Raw genomic sequence first — 17,689 nt, forward strand, 5'->3', positions numbered from 1 at the left:
TCCAAAGGTTCAGAATTTTTAACAGAGATATATTATACCTCATTGTTACATGTGTCCAAACCAACAAGTACTTTTGGTGACACCATGAAGAGCCAGAGAGTTAAAATTTAACTTGAATAAGCAATCTAGGCCTGTCAGATCAAGATTAAAATCATCCTACTACCACATGTTTGAGCAAACAGCAAAAGCCTTTTAAAATAGAGTCATATTCAAACAGGAGGCAGGAGACCATCCTCAAGGTTTCATACATTTCTTGATGTCACAGCAGTTATTTAGCATTGGACTTTTAATTCTGGACTCCTTACCATGTTTTCCCAGAATTGATTTTTGGTACTCATTTATTCACCACTATTTTACTCCCCCAGATGAGACCTTTGGGTCTCAGATGTCAGTGTGCACCTCCTCCGAACCATCCCCATCACCCAGAAGATAAAGGCTGCAAGCAGTCCATTCTCCAAAAGGCACACCCAGAATCCTTCTCAACACACCCAGCATTCTTCTCAGCTGAATTCCCCTGTCTTCACTGGTCCTGCCAGATCCCTCCAAACTGCTAAACATTGTGTATTCCTATAACACTAATGCAAAGAAATCACTTAATGTCCAGATTCCAGCTTTGAAATCTGGATTATTTTTGCTCTGTCCCTCACCTTCATTTCCATAATTTAACCATAAGGGAAGCATGCAACCCAGCACCATAGCAGAAATACTGTGAAGTGGGAGCTACTTGTACTTCTAATACCAGCCTATTTAGTGGGATTAAGCTCAAGTACTCACAAATTACACTAAAGCTCTCATGAACACTTTCAAGTTCATCCCATAAAGATGAACACTTGCGTAAAGATCTATGAAAGTATTTTAGCCTGATGAAGCCTGGTAATTTAAACAAGATTATCCTTAATGGAAGAGCAAAGGATGAAGACACACACAGACAAATAAACAAAAACTACACCTCTGCTCCTCTGTGACCTCAGTCTTTTTGTCTCCCATTACCAAGTATGTGTTACTCTCTTTTCTTCAGCTTCCTCAGAACTGTACTTTTCGTAGCCACTTCTTTCCCCTCCTGTCCTCTTCACCACCACTTCTGCTTGACCAAGTCAGCAGCAAACTACAGGCCCTCAGAAGTAGTACATTTGTTAACATGAAGATGTACACAAATGGTTCTTCCTTACCACTCCATATGGGCAGTGAGATGTCCCATTTTAGACATGAAACAGCACTTTCAGTAAAAACAAGCCTGGAAACCCAGGTTTTACAGAAACAAGTATGCTACGAGTGCATCCAGAACAGAAAATACTCAGAAATTATTAGCTTACCTGTTTCTAGCTGGTGACTTCCCTGCATCCTCCTGGACAGACCCAAGGCGTGCAGACAGTGTGGTAGCTGAAGAGTCTGGGTGAATCAAACTGCAGGGAAAGGAGCATGATAGAGATGTTTGAGATATTTGTGACATCCAGAACATCAGAACAACTGTAATTAAAGTACAGTTAATTGTCATGTTACCTCTCACTCACACCCAGGACTGTTAAATCAACAAGGGAAGATAGTTTTCCCCATCTGTAGGCCAAAGGTATCTGGAAGACAGTGCTCCTGTCTTCTTCCAAACTCAACTCTTGAAAAATACAGACTATTCCTACTTCCTGCATTATCGTGCCTTCCCACCTGCTTCCCTTTCTTACACATCTTCCTCTCCTACAGGGTGCTAGTAGATGCTTTGGCAGTAGATACATTGCCCCAGTCTCTCCAGCATACCATCTTTGCAATCCAAGCAATGCTATCCTTAGCTACTGCTAGACAGCTTTTGCCATGATATCCTCACAACCTTCTGTAGCTGTTTAACCTGATCCCAATCCCCTCAGCCCTCCTTCTGTTTCCACCCCAGGATGAAGTACAGCAGATGTTCGAGCACCATCTAAAGAAATTCCTGTTGGCAAAACTGTGTCAGATCTAAGCCACTATGGGTCAACTGATACAGCTATCCTGCTGTGCTCTAGCACAATAAATGCTCCTAGCATGATAAATGCTCTTCATGAGAAACTGTGAGCAATGCTTTTCTCACTGCTTTGCAGCATCTTATCTCAGATACATTCTTTTGGAAAGAGATAATTCCCAAGATTTCTTTTGAAACAAACTACTTTTCACACAGAAGCCACTATTAGAACACAACCTCTGCTGAATTATGAAGTTGTGTGTTGCCAGTTCCCATTGTGGCACCATTTAAATTCAGTATCTTGAGTTTAAATATCTTAAGGTCAATCAGGAACTTACCAAACAGTATTTAAGAAAAGCAGTGTAACCCACTGCAAAGTGCAACAAGCACTGACAAAAATGTTAATCCTGCTAAAGCAACAATAAACCACATAATCCCAAATCTTTCTTCCTCTCACACATAAAAGAAGTGCACATTTACTCAGTGGCTCACAAGAAGACTGTGTTCCATTATAGAATTATGAGTCTTTGAACAATAGGAATCATTTTGAGTGCTACAAGCTGCACCAAATAAAGATATAGATTCTTACTTTACATGTTCATGTCTACCGGCTGCTGAACTGTTGTTATAAAGGCACTAACAACACATCTGAAGAAAAAACTAACAATACTTTCAGCATTTTGTACATTTGAAGAGAAGATTGTGAGAATATCTACTTATTCCCCAATTCAAAATTTGGTAGTATTCATCCCAAGCATTTTTATATTACCACTTTAAATGACCATAACATTAAACTAGAAGTACTTTCCTTTATTTACGCCTAAAGCTGATCATTTAAATGCTTCCAGATAGAAGCATAATATTCTGAAAAGCAACATGCAAAGCAAGAGTCAGGGCATTTTCTGAAGACAGAAAATGGTTTGATGGGTTTTTTAAAATACTATCTAAAGACCTGCTATGGGGCACATGTCACTAGTACTAACACTGAGATAAACAAAAGTTCTGACTCAAGACCTCCTCAGTAGTTTCACATCTGCCTGTTCTTCTGTTTTGGGGAAATGAGCACAAATACCACACCTGATTATTTCTTCTTCCCCACAACACTAAATTAAATCAATTTTAATCAAGGTATTCCAAAAATAACTTGCATAGCACTTGAGAAGTACAGTGTTCTTTTACTCATGGTCCAAAAATAAAGATCCCCTCATTTGAGAGCAATAGCAATAGATATACTTTGAAAGGAGATTGGAGGACCTTTATAGGTCCTCTCTATTGTCCTTTCAATCCCACTTGATCCAAAACAGGTGGTTACTTCCATCACTTCTCTTTTACCTAGGTAGAAAGCACTTCTTATGTTCTCTTGCCCAATTCAAAACCGGACAGGTAAAGCACCAATCTTACATTGACTTGCCTCCCAATACATTGGTGCGATTTTGAGTCTGTCTTTTTAAACTCTGAATACAAAAGCCTGCTCTGTCACTGGTACAGAATCACTGAATCAGTACATTAAAGGAAGAACTGCAAATCAAAACTTCACTAGAAATATTTCCACATTTCAACTTAAAGAGAAGAATATTACAAGCAAGCACAGAATTAGATTGTTTTTACAGGATTTGGGATCTAAGTGGAAACCACCAGCTTTTGTCTAGGCAGCTGTCAGCCTGAGAACAGCTGAGATTCCAGAGCTCAGCATGAAGCCGTCGCCTTTACCTTTGCCAGGTCAGATCCTCCTCCAGGAAGATGTTGCGGCTGGCTTTGCGGCTCCCAACCGGTGTGCGCGGCTCGCCAGGATCCAGCACGGACACAGAGCACGCCGAATCCGACAGGGCATTTAAGTCTTCTCCAATGGAGTTGCTGTCTGTGGAGTGTGCGTAACTCAAGGCTATTTTACGGCAGTAAGTGCAGGCTCGGAGATCCCCTATGGAAAAGGGAACCAGAGAGTGTAAGCCAACAGGAACAAATAGTACTCTGTTCCTACAGGATCAGAGGTGTATAGTGGCGGAAATTGAAGGATTTTCTGTTTCAAAACCTCTTTGCAAGTCTAATTCTCATACTCTCTTAAAGGGCAAAACCCTGGATAATTACACACTCAGGGAATTTTTCCAAGGCAAATGATACCTAACACAAGATCAGTGAAAGAGGAGAGAGAAGAGAAACAAGGAGAGGAAGAGAGAGGGAGGGAGGGAGGAAGAACACACTGAAATGATAGCAGAACAACGGCCAGTCAGATATAACACATCAGCTGATGTCTAGAATTTGGTAACTGGTATTTGAAAGACTTTCCCCTGATCCTCAATTAAAACATGTGGCTTATACCTTAAAACTGTTACTCAGAGCAGCTTTTCCTTGAGCATACTTTATTGTACTGCACACTCTTGTTCAATAGTGGCTATATTTGTTTCGTAGTGTGGTAAAAATTAGCAGGCATGGCATAATCCACCATTTTTCATAGAGAAACTGGAAGAATTAGGTCACGTGATTCTTTTTTCTTGTTTTTAAGCCCACTACAGACCCGTACAGCATTTTCTAGAAGATGACAGGATCTCATATGCAGTAAACCAAACAGAGCTGAGCACACAGATACTGTTCTGTTTCTCAGTAAATAAACCCTACCTGTGTAGCCCATGAATTTTCCAGGGATTTCCTGATTGCAGCATCGACTACAAAAGATCTGCCCACAAAGTCGACAGTGGTGCCTCCTTCGGAAAGTGGTGAATTTCTCGCTACAGTCATAACATTCTTTGCACTGGCTGTCAGGCATCCAGTACTGCTTCAAGTCACTGTCCTGCAAGAGAGGACAGCAGATAAAAGTTTTTCTTTTGTAAACAAGAAAGCATGTTTGGTTTCCTGACTCTTTGTAGATTATGCTTATGGAAAAGAAAATTTCATATATCCACATATCCGTGTACATGTACACACACTCTTGCATAAAAGCACACAAAGGATTTTTCATGTGGTTTTACAGGGAGTCAGAAGGTTGAGAGATCTGAACTAAGAGAATAAATACAGTGAGACTTTTCCTCCTTGATCCAAGATGGAAGCAAAGCAGAATAAAACTATCATAGGATGTAGATGGAAGTCAAAAATAAACAAATATATGAAGTAGTGATTGCTCTCACCTCTCATTTGCCCCCAGCACATTACAGGGCCTCAACTAGCACAGTTTAAAAATGAGAAGATAAAAAAAAATCCGCCACATATTAGTTGAAGCTGTTATCTAGAAGTAAATCAAGTTATCAGAAATTATCACTGCAGGATCATAATTTTATCAGCTAATATTAGGATATGTTTTGAAAGGATTATAGATACATGTAAAAAGTTTTTTTATTTGATTGAATTCTTCAACGCTTCAGCAAATAGTTGTAAAAGCCCATCCCAGATTGATCTTGTTTCAAAACTTCAGGTAAACTGCTATGTGAAGAAAACTGAAATTCACATTCAGCAGACAACAAGAGGTATAGTAATTAACAGCACTGGTATAGCCACAGGAAAAACATCATTTTAAAAACAGAGTTAAAACTTCCATTGGTGTTGAAGCTATAGAGCAAGACAAAGTCGCAGTTGTGATTCTGAGCACACCAGCTGCAACTCCCATGGATGGAGACAACTGCTAATGGTCACATGACAGCCCTGCCTGTGCAACACTCTTTGCCAGAGCTCAGTTCTGGAATAAAGCCTTTTCAGAGGAACTGTATACTTCAGGTTTTCTTAGGAAGAGAAACTGCTGAAAGCATTATCTTAAAACAATCAGAGAAAAGAGTAATCCCACAAAAGAAAGGTGATCCCTGCTCTCGTTTTCACATAATCAATAAAAAATCCATAGGGTTTTATTTTAAATTGAGATTTATTTTTGGATATTCACAAACTAAAGTTTGACATAGCTGTTAGACTAATTTTGAGACCAAATCAGTTATGATCAACAACACAACACTTTCATGCTGTCCTCAGCCAAGAAAACCTGCAAAGAAAGAGGTTAAAGACTGCTCAAGGCAGCCTAGTGTTTTAGAGAATCTAGAGCTTTTTTAAGTTAAACACTCAGCTTCAAGGAGAGAAAGCTGGAGTGAAGAGTTTTGCCAAGGAACTGCTGCAAAGCTGCAGAGGATGTCATATAACAGTTTTTTGCAGCTCTGCATGATAAGCCAGGTCTCTGAATCTCCCACATAGAAAAGGACTGTTCCAAACACCAGTGCTGTGTCCTACTTGCATGTGACTGTGTCCAGAAACCCAGTCACTGCTGGTCACACCTCCCAACTCTGTGCCTTCCTTGCAGGCTGCTCTTGTCATGAGGGAGGGTTCAGAACAGAAGTCTGGCCTGCCTTAGCGGTAGAGGCTCATTAGAACAGCACCTTTCAGAATCTGACACAATCTTTCTACAAAAGTAAAGAGGTCTTCTGTAGACACAGGCCAAGCCCACAGCAGGAACAAAGTGCTGCCTGAAGTGACTCAAGCAAAACATGGCTGCAGTCAAGAGCAGTGATGCATTAGCTTTTTTACAGAAGTCAGCATGCTGACAACTAAAGGACTGTCTCCAGAAGTCCTGGTCATATTCATTTACTTCTGTATCCTGTCTGTTTCAGCACTCCTCCAGTAGCTTCAAATACATCTGAAAATCTCTAGGGCCTTCAGAAGTTGCCACATACTGAAGTATTAGTAAGGGGCATACTCAATGCCCTGCTAACTGCAATGAAAGGCTTCTGCTTCTCTCTCAAAAATCTTGCCCCTTCTATCAAAGCAAGATTATTCATATAAGCAGAATAGCACTGGAAGCTAAGTAAGTTTACTCAAAGTCTACCTATAAAAGCTATCAACTCAAAAGTCACTTCCTTCCTCTACCAGTTTAATTAAATGTACTTTTGCCTGTTCATGCTTGCCCACAGACATAGCTATTTATACCCTCACTTATAAATAGGTGTGGATTCTTTCCTCAGCTAGAGCCTCTTCTTAAAGGTATGGTCCAACTCAGCAGATGTAGATTAAATCAGCAAGTCAGTAGCAACTACCAGACTTTAGTCTATAATCAAAACTGATTAATGGGGCACACCTTTCAAGCAAATATTGCTGACCAATCAGTAACACAGTAAGCAACAGATTTAAACCACTCCAAGAATTCTCAGTACTATTTGTGACAGTTAATATGTTTCACCTGTCCATGGTTATCCTTCAAGGGGAAAACTATTAGAGTCTTTCTTTCACCAGACAGGGTAACACAAAAGTGGGAAGGATTCTAAAAGGAGAGCATCTGGTCCAAGCACAAGAAGCCAGGTAAATGCAATGATTCACTCCCCCAATACGAGAGATGTTTGGCAAGTCAAAAGTAAGCATAAATTGAAATTGTTTCCCCTGCATTCACATGACACTTTTTGAGTTTATTCACTCATCTTTTGAACATCCAGAAAAAAAAATCCCCATGACGTACCTAAAAACAAGCCTCAGAAAAATCCCAGTAAAGAGTTAATTTTCTAGATGGTTTGACATACAAATCCTTCTAAAGAAGTACCTGGCTCTTCCCCTCCATGATTTCTTTGAGGCGTTTTAAAACAGTGCTGAGGCTTCTTAACTGAACTGCAGTTCGAGGATCATGACCTCCAAGAGGGGGTTCTACTTTCCTTCGATTGTCTGGAAGGGAAGAGAGAGCAATATTCATTTCTTCCATGATCCATCAACATTCACATGACAACACAAATCCCCATTAGAGGGACAAACATTCAGGTATATATACATTTTATAAAGTTACAATGTGCATCACTTCTTGCCCTTGATGCCAGATAGTCTGCTGTGACTGACATTTTAAATACCACCCTCTGTGTTTACAAGAAGCCATTTAATTTCTCCGAGAATGAAAACATCTTTCAAAGAAGTGATTTTCAACCTACTAGATGAAGTTTGTAGTAGTCTGTTACAAGATCCCATTTTTAAAATGCCCTTTAGGATACTAATATTTGCAAAATAATTGCTACAATATACACATTCATCTAGGAGTAGTGTAAGCCAATGCTTTAACCTGAACTTATTTATAAATTACTACAGCAAAAAATCAGGACTCCATTGCTCAGTTCCTATTAAAAACAGTAGTTCAGAATAAAATGCATTCAGAAGTTCACATTTTTGAGGGGTTTGGGGATTTTTTTGTTTGGCTTTTTCCTAAGAAAAACAACAGGCTGTTGAGAATCTGTACAGCCATTCTTGATTAACTATAGCAAAGACACTTCCTGAATAAAAATGCAATGCAGCTAATTTATTTTATTTTGAAGCATTGCTGAACAAGTTACAAATAGGCTCCCTCTCTCCAGGAAGATTTGAAATCACAGTTCTCTATTTACCTAAACACTTAAACATTTTCAGAGTCTTTTTCCTAGATTAATAACTTCCTGAATAGTTTAAAGTTTCTTACCAGCTTCGTTGCTCTCCATCTGACTCGTGTTTTACTTAGCTTGCCCCTAGTACAGGAAGGGCAGACATGGCTGCTGTGTTTACTGCCAGAGCTCTCCCTGATGTCAGCAGGAATGCTGACAGCCCTGCCTGGAACCCGTTAACTGTTGCTGTGCAGGAGCAGCTACGCTGCTGCTTCGTGTGCAGCACACCCAAACCCTCCCTTAATGTGACTGAACTGTGGGACTCTGGGCCTCCTTGTCAGCCTCTTAGGAGGTATTTTTAGTCAATCAGCCCACACTTTGCTGCTATGTACAACAAAGAATGCACAACATTTTCTTTTTTAAGTAAAGAAACCCATTTCTGTAACCAGCCACTGGGAACTGATTTCTTTTTAAAAATCAAACACACTTTTGGGCAGTACAAAGTTCAGTATTTTAGGGTGTCTAAGAGGAGCTTCATATTTCCAGAAGACATTGATAATACCAAAGAAGCCTCTGGCTCCTCCTTACTTCTATCACAAGATCTATACTGCATTTACTTCCTGGTACTTCCTCTGAATTCAAGAGTATCTCCTTTCCAGGAATGTTGCTTCCAATTCAAAGAATTATCAGATCTACTGCCTAACTATCAATAAATCTTGTCAGGCAAATGACTTCCAAAAACAAACATATACAGCACTGAGGAAATGCCACAGGTAATTCCACACTGGTTCTTGCTAGTCAAATGCCCTTTTCTCTGTTCCATAAAACAAGGTCAGAAAGATGTCTTCCACATAAGAAAAAATATGCCATCAGCAGTAGCAGCACATGGCCAACCCGTTTATGTTAGAGAAGTTGACTGATACTCAGATTAAAATTCAGCTGGTTCTTTTCCTTCTCAATCGTGATATTTCTCCCTTTCTGAGGAAAAACACTGCATTGCAAGAAAGTAAGAAGTTATTCCTGCAGTAAAGAAAACACTATCTAAAACACCATCCTTCAAAAAGAATTCCCATGTATCAATCTTACCAATCACTCTTACCCCTGATTAAAATTGCATTATTATAAGTCAAAATTTAACTCCTACAGCTTAAAAAAAAAGTTAACTTATTTCAATAGTAAATGTCATCCTTCCTATATGCATTTATGGTTGCTGATCCTTGGTAAAACCTAGGGAAAAAAACCTCTAAATTACAGAAATGTGTTTTCACGGAGTTTCATGACTCACTATAGTATTTTAGCATTCATTTTACAGTGAATGACAAGGCAAAAACACCACAAGAACTACTTTGTTGCAACTTGTAGTTTCAGTTTATAGAACTAACCATATACTAACACAAGACATAGATTCACACAGTTTCAACAATAAAAAAATACCTCTGCCAGAGATACTAGTTTTGCTAATACAGAACAACACAAATTGCTTTCCAATTACTTGCTGCCATAGCATAAAATTTCATATTCTAGTTCATCACCACAGTTCCAACATCACATTTTCCTCAAGTCACTGCCATAAAGAGTAGGAAAACTGCCCTTAACTTCATTTCATAACATGCATTTTCATGTTCCAATTTTTTTTTTATTAGAAAAGATGCTGTGGTATTACCTCATGCTCCACAATGACTTCCAGTAACTACCACATGCTTTCCACAGGACTTCTTCCCCCTGTATGATCATTGGCCATTCCTTTGCTCCTGCTAATCTCCTTTGCCACTCCCTATTACTGCCAGTCTGCTACAATTGTCTAGCATTAACAGCATTATCCTGCATGACAGGGTAACAAACTAGAAGTGCTTTTACTACCCATGCTCCCTCTGCAGCAGTCAACATTTCCAGTTCTCCTTAAACAGGATTTGCAAGCTGTGACATTATCTCAGCGACAAAAGTCTCATTGTTGGACTTCTTTGGTTCAATCCAGCACCTTGAAAGCCCTCATCTGACAGCACAGCACAGGAGTCAATACAACCAGCACACGATGATACAACAGACTACCCACGAGAGAGGCCACATGAGCCATTGCAGAGTCTCAGCACTGGTTCTTCAGCCACACAACCCTCAGAGCATCTCTGACATAAACCAGGCATCCAATAGCTCCACCTATTTTCACAAAAGCCAGTAAGGAGCTATTATAATGCTTTTGTGTAAGCAGTCCTGAAGGGAAGCACAGAACTGAAACCCTACATAACTGCTGCCAGACAGTGTCCTACAAAAGCCACCATGCCTCCACACTGTCCTGCACTTGCAGCTGTCAGACAGCATGGTCCCCATGCAATGAGATGTGCTGCACAGACATTAATGGACAGATGAGGGGTGAGGGTCAGCATCTTCAGGAGCAAGTTCATTTCATCACTATTTAGAGGCACCAGAAGCAGCCTTTTATTTATTTCTGTTTGCTTAACTTGATACATTATTTAAGATCAAGTAGGCTGGAGAGACCTTTGTGAAGGGCTTATCTATTTTCCTGCCTACACTTGCCCATGTTATTAAGTATCTAAGTAATGGCAAAGCCTAGAGAGAGACTTACAGGCCTGTGGACACAGGGCTACAAGAAAACTCAATTAGACACACCTCTATCACTGAAGTCAGTGGGTGACCCAATTTACCAATCTGGATGTTTAAGTAAAACCCATCAGTTATTTTCCTGCTTTTCACCATTTAGATATGATAATAATTTCTAAGATTATTTGTGCAGGCCAGCATCAGCTGCAATAGCAGAAATAAAATTCTCTGCTACTCAGAGAAAATCCTCAAAGACTTAATTATTCAGCACCACTTAAGGTTGAAAAAAGACAGAAAAATAGTTTTCTAAAGTTTGCTTCAAAAAATCCAATGCCTGACTTTTAGAGAAGGAAAATAGAAATATTTTTTCCCCTCTTCAAATAAAGTGAGATGGCCTAAAACACTCCCCCAAACCTTCTCCCTAATTCAGTACATTTTCACATGTGTTACACAGAGCACCAAGGTTGTTTGGGAGAAAATATTCAACAGCAAGTCAGGCTGCTCAGCACACAGTACCACAGAAATCTCTTCAAAAAGTGAGCAGCAATTCCTGCTTGTCCTAACTTTACTTCTTTACAGGCTAATTTTTTATGACATTTTTCTCATAATAAATTAGCATCCAAACCCAGAGATATGAACAGAGGTCCAGAAAAAGAGCTAGAATAATACAGAAACACTTCCTCCCACACACCTTAAACTAAATCTTATTCCCTGGCTGCCTAATCCCAGAGGAAGTCAAACAGCAAGATTACTTCTGCCTTCTGAGTATCAAACAACATTCTTCACCTGAAGGTTTCTAACATCTAATCCCCAGGCAATTTCCAAGTGATTTACAAGAGGTACTAAGAAAAAGTAAATTGGCTTATCAGCCAAGAGCATATGGCTGTTCTTGAGACATTTGAGAAAATTATTTAAGAAAGAGCCCAAGCAAACAAAATTAAAATACCAAATTAATTAATTAATTAACCTCGTTAATTAGTTCATTGGAAGAAGTACAACTAAAAAGATCAAATAGTACTAGAGGGCAAGGAGGAAGCTGATGAACATGTTTAAGTAAGCATGCAAATGACCTAGGTAAAAATGCTATTCTCTGTACTAGACTTTTTCCTAGCTACCAAAATCACACATTTTTCTGAAAATCCCAGACACATTAACAACGTTTAGGATCTGATTTGTTTGCACTAGGTACCACACTCTTGGAAATACTGCCTTGCACAGGATTGTTACCCAGTTTAACAGTTTCCTCAAGGCTATCATAAACAGCCAACAGTAACCAGTCAGATCTCAAGAGGGACCCCTGTAATCTGCTTCCTAGCTCTTTCACATCTTCATAAAGCCATTACAAGTTGGACCCTTGAAATTACAATCAATCCACATACCAGCTAAAAGATTCAGTACAGAATCTGGCAATAGTTTAGGCAGGATTAAAAAAAAAAATCTTAGCCACAATTTCCTATTCAATTCTCCTCAAAACAACGCCAAGCAAAAACCTTCATTTACAACTCCCTTGAAGACCCAAACACCAAATCCATCCAGACTAAGCACTAAAGTCAGAGTTAGCATGTGGATGTTAAGAAACTCTAGTTTCTCAAGACAAAGCAGAAATGCTCAGGATCAAAGTTCAGGCGACTTTAAAACACTGCATGTGTTTTGGCAGCTTCTTCTGTTCCAGACTGTCTTCCAACTAAAAGAACAGAGACCCAACAGGCTGTCTTGCTGGAACACCAAGAAGGGTGTAGGGTTATGAGGTTAAAGAGCAACCTCACTAACAGAAGCAGTGTAGCCTGATACTAAATTCTGCTACGAATGTAGACACTCAGTGAGCCTCTGTTCACATCCTTCCACCTCATCCTGAAGTATCCTGGCTAGTGTAACATTGACTTACAGAACAAAGAGCTGAAATTACCCAGAGTTGCAGAAGATCTTCTTTGCTGCTCACCACTCAGTTGTTTTTTGTAAGGAATTGGTGATCTTAGAGACTGAGCCCTCGTGGGATGCTGAGGACTGGACCAGCCACCACTCAATGCCTGTGGATCACTCTGTCCTGCCTCTGCTCTCTCTGCTGGGGATGAAAGTCTGCCATCATCTAGAGTTGACAAAAAGCAAGAAACCACCTGTTCAGACATGATAAAGAAAACCAGTAGTACATGCAAAGCTAAGGTTAAAAAAAACTCTCACAAATAGCTCATTTGGATCATGATTAAACAAAACAAATTAATTTTTAGTTTTAGAAGTACTATACACATCGCTGAAACAGGACAGGAGGCTATCTTCAAGGCTCAGGCTATTTCAGAAATTCCCTACTCAAAAAAAACGGTGGCAGATTATTCTTGAATATGAATGTGACTTATTCTTACAAAATAGAATAGCTACATTTGACTATCAGCATATGCCTTGAAAGAGATGTTCAGTTATTTTACAAGCTAGTACTGAGGTTACAGTAAAGTTACCACAGCCTTTAATTTCCATCAGCAGATCAAGTATAGACAGAATCTCATTGATTCCAGTAAGATGCACATTTCATGTGCTGTTTCAAGGTTGTTTTCCCATTCACTTAACAAAAGATATTGCTGACTCTAGCTACATTTGTCAGAAAAAAAAAAAAAAAAAAGTGAAGCCAATATTGACCACATTTTATGCTACTTTCAATAAATTAGCAATGACAGGTGCTACTCTAGTATGCAAACTAATAGCAGTCATACCAAGTAATTATTTTTCATTCTGCATAAGAAGAATCTGAACAGATCTGTTACACAAAAAGCTGTTGGCTCTTTTCCCGCAGCTCAAACATTGCTGAAGTATGCTTAACAAAGCTGGATAATGAACAGACTAAACAAAACCAGCTGACCAGTGTGCCATCTCTAGTAAAGGGATACACAGACTTTGCACAAAATCCAGGTGCATTCATTCACCATTCTTTGCAGGATCTTTCTTTGAAACAAAAAGGAACTCACACAGTTCTTTCAGAGTTTGCCCACTGAAAACATATTTAATGATGCATGCAGCACAAAGGCCAAAACCATATAATACTTTTTAATATACAGAACTTTCACAACACTTCAAACTTCTTGATGGGGAACACCTAAGCCATGCAAATTAAGTGTGGACTTCCTGCTTTATTGCAGCTCAGCTGTCACCCAGCTGCAGGTATGAGATGCACAGGAAGGAGAGAGGTGGATGAAGTCTGAAGTAAGAACTTGCACTGGAAGGACAAGCACACATTTTGCTCATACAAGCTGGCAGAGGGTTACTCCAGTTTCACCCTCAAAAAAAACAAAAAATCATACAGGCAAAGGAAATTCTGATGTCAAGCTAAGAATCTCTACAATACTACCTGCTAACTGGCTTGTCTTTGACTTTCATGGGCAGCTACAGATTTCCAGCTGCAAAATGCTGGCTATCTTCTCTCATTATAAAGCTCTCCTACATCACCCAAAAGCAAGATGCAACATCCTTTACCAAAGAGCTAACATCAGCCCTTTGACATTATGCTTCTATGTTCAGAGGTGTTTTTACAAGCAGCAACAGCATGCACAAGCCACGCCCACACATCCCCCCAGCACTCACCTTTGCTGAAACGGAAGAGATTTACAAAAGAACTGTAAGCTGATTTAAAAGGAGGCTCGTCCTGGTCAGGAGTCAGGGGTTTGAAGTGAGTGAGATGAGATGGACTGCTGGGAGAACGAGGTAGATCACTGGTAGAGTCCAGTGTTGGAGAGCGTTTGTCATCTGCAGCCATTTCAGGTGCCCTGGAAAGAGGTCAGCAACACACATTACACAAGGGCTGGTGAAACAGAACCTCGTCGGTCTTCTGAACAGGAGGTGTCTCATTAGATCCCAGAGGACACACATCCACATACCTGACCACAGGCATCTGCTATTAGCACAGATCAAGAATCCCAGAGGAGCCCATGCCCCCTGCCCAGCCACTGACAAGAGAGCAGCACCTCTGCAGAGCATAATCCAGAGTGCCTAGTTAAACATCCAGAGCAACAAACCAAACAACCACCACACTGATCACACTCTGCAGTAGATGTTTATGAGAACTCAAAGTTTTCAAATGGAGACTCTGCAAGCACATCACAAAGAAGTTTTAGCTTTGACAGCTCTTCTCCTAATGCTGTGACTTCTGAAGCCCTTGTAACAAAACTGAAAACAGGCATGCCTGAGCAAGCACAAGGCAGAGTTGTTGTTCAGCCAGATTAACTTCAGAATGAGAAGTAGAATGAACTACAAACAAAAACAGGACTGAAATACTAATTTTGGTGGGAAACTGTTTCCCTCCCCTCTGCATTACAATACAGGCCCCTGTGAAAGTTAGCAGGGAAGCAACCCAAACTGTGGTTTACTTGTTGTCAAATCTAACACCTTCAAACATCCTTGTTTTCAGGAGCAGCTCCGTTTAAGAAAAACAAGCAAAAATCCCAAACCACTTTCTGTACAAGGAGAAGCCATATTTCTAAACCCTATTTTCTGCATACCAAAGCTTCTATACAGCCAAGAGTCATACTTTTTCTCAACCTATACTCTTTAAGCTGATCAGACACCCAATTTCTTTCACAACACCTCACTCAGCCTGCATTTCTAGCCTGCTAGGCTAAGGTGCTTACTACCTTAATCTTTGTTTAAGCAAAATTTAGTGAAATGTTTGACAGAGTAGGAACACAGGGAGCTAATGAAACCTCTGAGTGATGGCTGATTTTTACCTGTGCTGATGATCAAAACCCTTTATGACCCTACTTCCTGCTTAGCAGCTGATACACACTTCTTCATGAAATAAGGATTTCCAGTTCCCACAATTGTTCCCTAGAACATACAGGCATATATTGCTGACTAGAATATTTTCTTCCAAGTTTCAAGAAGTCACACTGAAAGAAATCTGTGCAGTCCAGAGAAAATCAATGTGATCAGCAAGTGACACTGAAAGTGCTAACAAGCTGCAGGCAGCTCCTGTGGCAAGGTTTGACTATTCCTACAAAGAATGCCAAAAAGATGTATCTGCAAGTCATTCACATGACTTCTCAGTGGACTTCAGCTTATTGCTCTATACAGTAAGCACCTTCAGCTCAGAGTTTCTTTTGCTATTCACATGTCCTTTTCTTCACTGAAAAGAAAGCACAGAGGCATCATTTACTAATTTCAAGCAAAACTTTGTTCAGGTTCTTTATGTCTTAGTCTTCCACATCCCTCTACCCTGTAAATCAGGGTATGTTGTTTGGTTGTTCATTTCGCCAGGATTAATCAAACAGGTGATTTGAATATACTTAAACACGAGAGTTCATGGAACATTTTCCTTGAAACACACTCTTCAGGTAAATTTGGAACTGTTTCTTCAATCCTAAGGCAAATAATACTTTGCTTTTTAAATGCTGAACATGCAACAAGGGTGTACCTTCACACACGCTGCCACATTGAACATCCCATTATGAAGTTAAAGAGTTTTGGAGGAAACTATGTTCATATTTCTGCAACTGACAATAGCCCAGTAAGATAAGAGTTACAAGCAAGTCATTGAATATGCATTAAATACATATGTGATCATATTTTCCCCTTGCATTTCAAGGGGAAAAAGAACCATAATAACTGTTTCTGTCACAGCAGCATTGGTTTAATTATAACTATTGAAAATAATAGCAATATACCAGGCATTAGCTCCAGAAACTCCTAGATTTTCTGTACCGTACAACACACTAGCTGTGGAATCTATCAGACTTTCTATGCTTTAGCTGTCCCACTAAAGGGAAAATATTCCCGCCATCCCACCACAAGAAACCAAGAAATAGTCACTTCTTTGTATAATATGGGAAAGGAGGAACCAAGGTGCACATACCGACCAGAGTACATTCCTCGCAGGATCCTCACCAACAGCAACGGGGAATGTATCTAAACCCACTCGAAGCTGCAGCCTCAGCAATCACCAACTCATCACGGATAAAACACGGAGTACGGGGTGGCTGTGAGCCTCCCTCTCACACGCACCGCCGGGACATCCTGCGTCCCACAGCACTGACCACAATGCCAGGGCCAGGAGGATACGGCCGCTCCTTACACACACACGGCTCCGGGCACCTGGATAACACAGCCGACTGCAAAACCACCCCAATTCAAACATAACTGCGTGACACACACGCTCCCTCTCTGGAGGGACACCGCCGCCTCCCCTCGCCTGGGGCGGCAGACCCGCAGATCGCCCGCGACGGGACGGCGCGGACGCGGTGGGCAGCGAGCCCCGGAGAGCTGACGCCGGCGCCACCGGGGGCCGGCCCGGGCAGCGCCGAGAAGGCTCGCGGAACAAGGGGCTCGCGGAACAAGGGGCCCGCTGCGCTCACCTGCTGCCGGGCTGCGCTCACCTGCTGCCGGGCTGCGCTCACCTGCTGCCGGGCTGCGCTCAGCCGCGGCCCCGGCGGGCTGCGCGCACCGGCCGCCCGCAGTGCCGGCGCTGGGGCGGCACCGCCGCTCCTCCCTCACCGCCCGGCCGGTAGCGCCGCCAGCCCCGACCAACCGCCCGCCAACCACGCCGCTCCCGCCAGGCATCGCCAATCGAAGCTCCGCGCACTCCACCCGCCGGCAGCGCCCGGCCCCGCCCCGCGGCCGCTGGCGGCAGCTCCGCCCGGGCGCGGCACACCCGGGCTGCCGCCTCGGGAGCCGTGGCGCTGCCGCCGGCCGGCGTGTCTCCTGGGAAGTCGGCGTACACCGTATTTCATTAACATTCCCTTCTCTCTATTTCCGCCCCGAGATTCCTCCCTGGCCACACTCCCCGCCTCGCTCCAGCCTCAGAGAGCTGCCCGCTGCTGCCCCCAGGGCCGTGGTGTCGACACCGCCGCCCCAGCGCCAGCGGACGAGCCCACGCCTGCTGTGGGTACCGCATCCCCGGGCTGGGTTGCGGCGCTATCCCTGGGCCACGCCCGATCCC

The 17,689-nt window shown here is 41.7% G+C and overlaps 1 protein-coding gene across 11 annotated transcripts in view; it reads right to left on the reverse strand.

Moving 5' to 3' along the window:
* PIKFYVE (phosphoinositide kinase, FYVE-type zinc finger containing) overlaps window positions 1-17,689 on the reverse strand; it is a 61,863-nt gene that overhangs the window by 43,995 nt on the left and 179 nt on the right. For 3 of the 11 annotated variants that reach the window (XR_012057009.1, XM_072932326.1, XM_072932329.1), the window contains exons 1-7: window positions 17,148-17,359; window positions 14,344-14,525; window positions 12,683-12,862; window positions 7,425-7,543; window positions 4,541-4,712; window positions 3,638-3,845; window positions 1,314-1,403 (exon numbers count right to left, since the gene is read on the reverse strand). Coding sequence is in view for 10 of the 11 variants with exons in the window: in XM_072932326.1 (XP_072788427.1) it covers window positions 1,314-1,403; window positions 3,638-3,845; window positions 4,541-4,712; window positions 7,425-7,543; window positions 12,683-12,862; window positions 14,344-14,515 (941 nt within the window). In the remaining variant the exon portion in view is untranslated. Of the gene's footprint in view, window positions 1-1,313; window positions 1,404-3,637; window positions 3,846-4,540; window positions 4,713-7,343; window positions 7,544-8,318; window positions 8,804-12,682; window positions 12,863-14,343; window positions 14,526-17,105; window positions 17,360-17,689 lie in introns of those variants that run through there. The other 8 variants (XM_072932323.1, XM_072932325.1, XM_072932324.1 and 5 more) reach the window with 8 other exon arrangements.

Source organism: Taeniopygia guttata, chromosome 7, assembly GCF_048771995.1.
Source record: "Taeniopygia guttata chromosome 7, bTaeGut7.mat, whole genome shotgun sequence".
NCBI lineage: Eukaryota > Metazoa > Chordata > Aves > Passeriformes > Estrildidae > Taeniopygia > Taeniopygia guttata.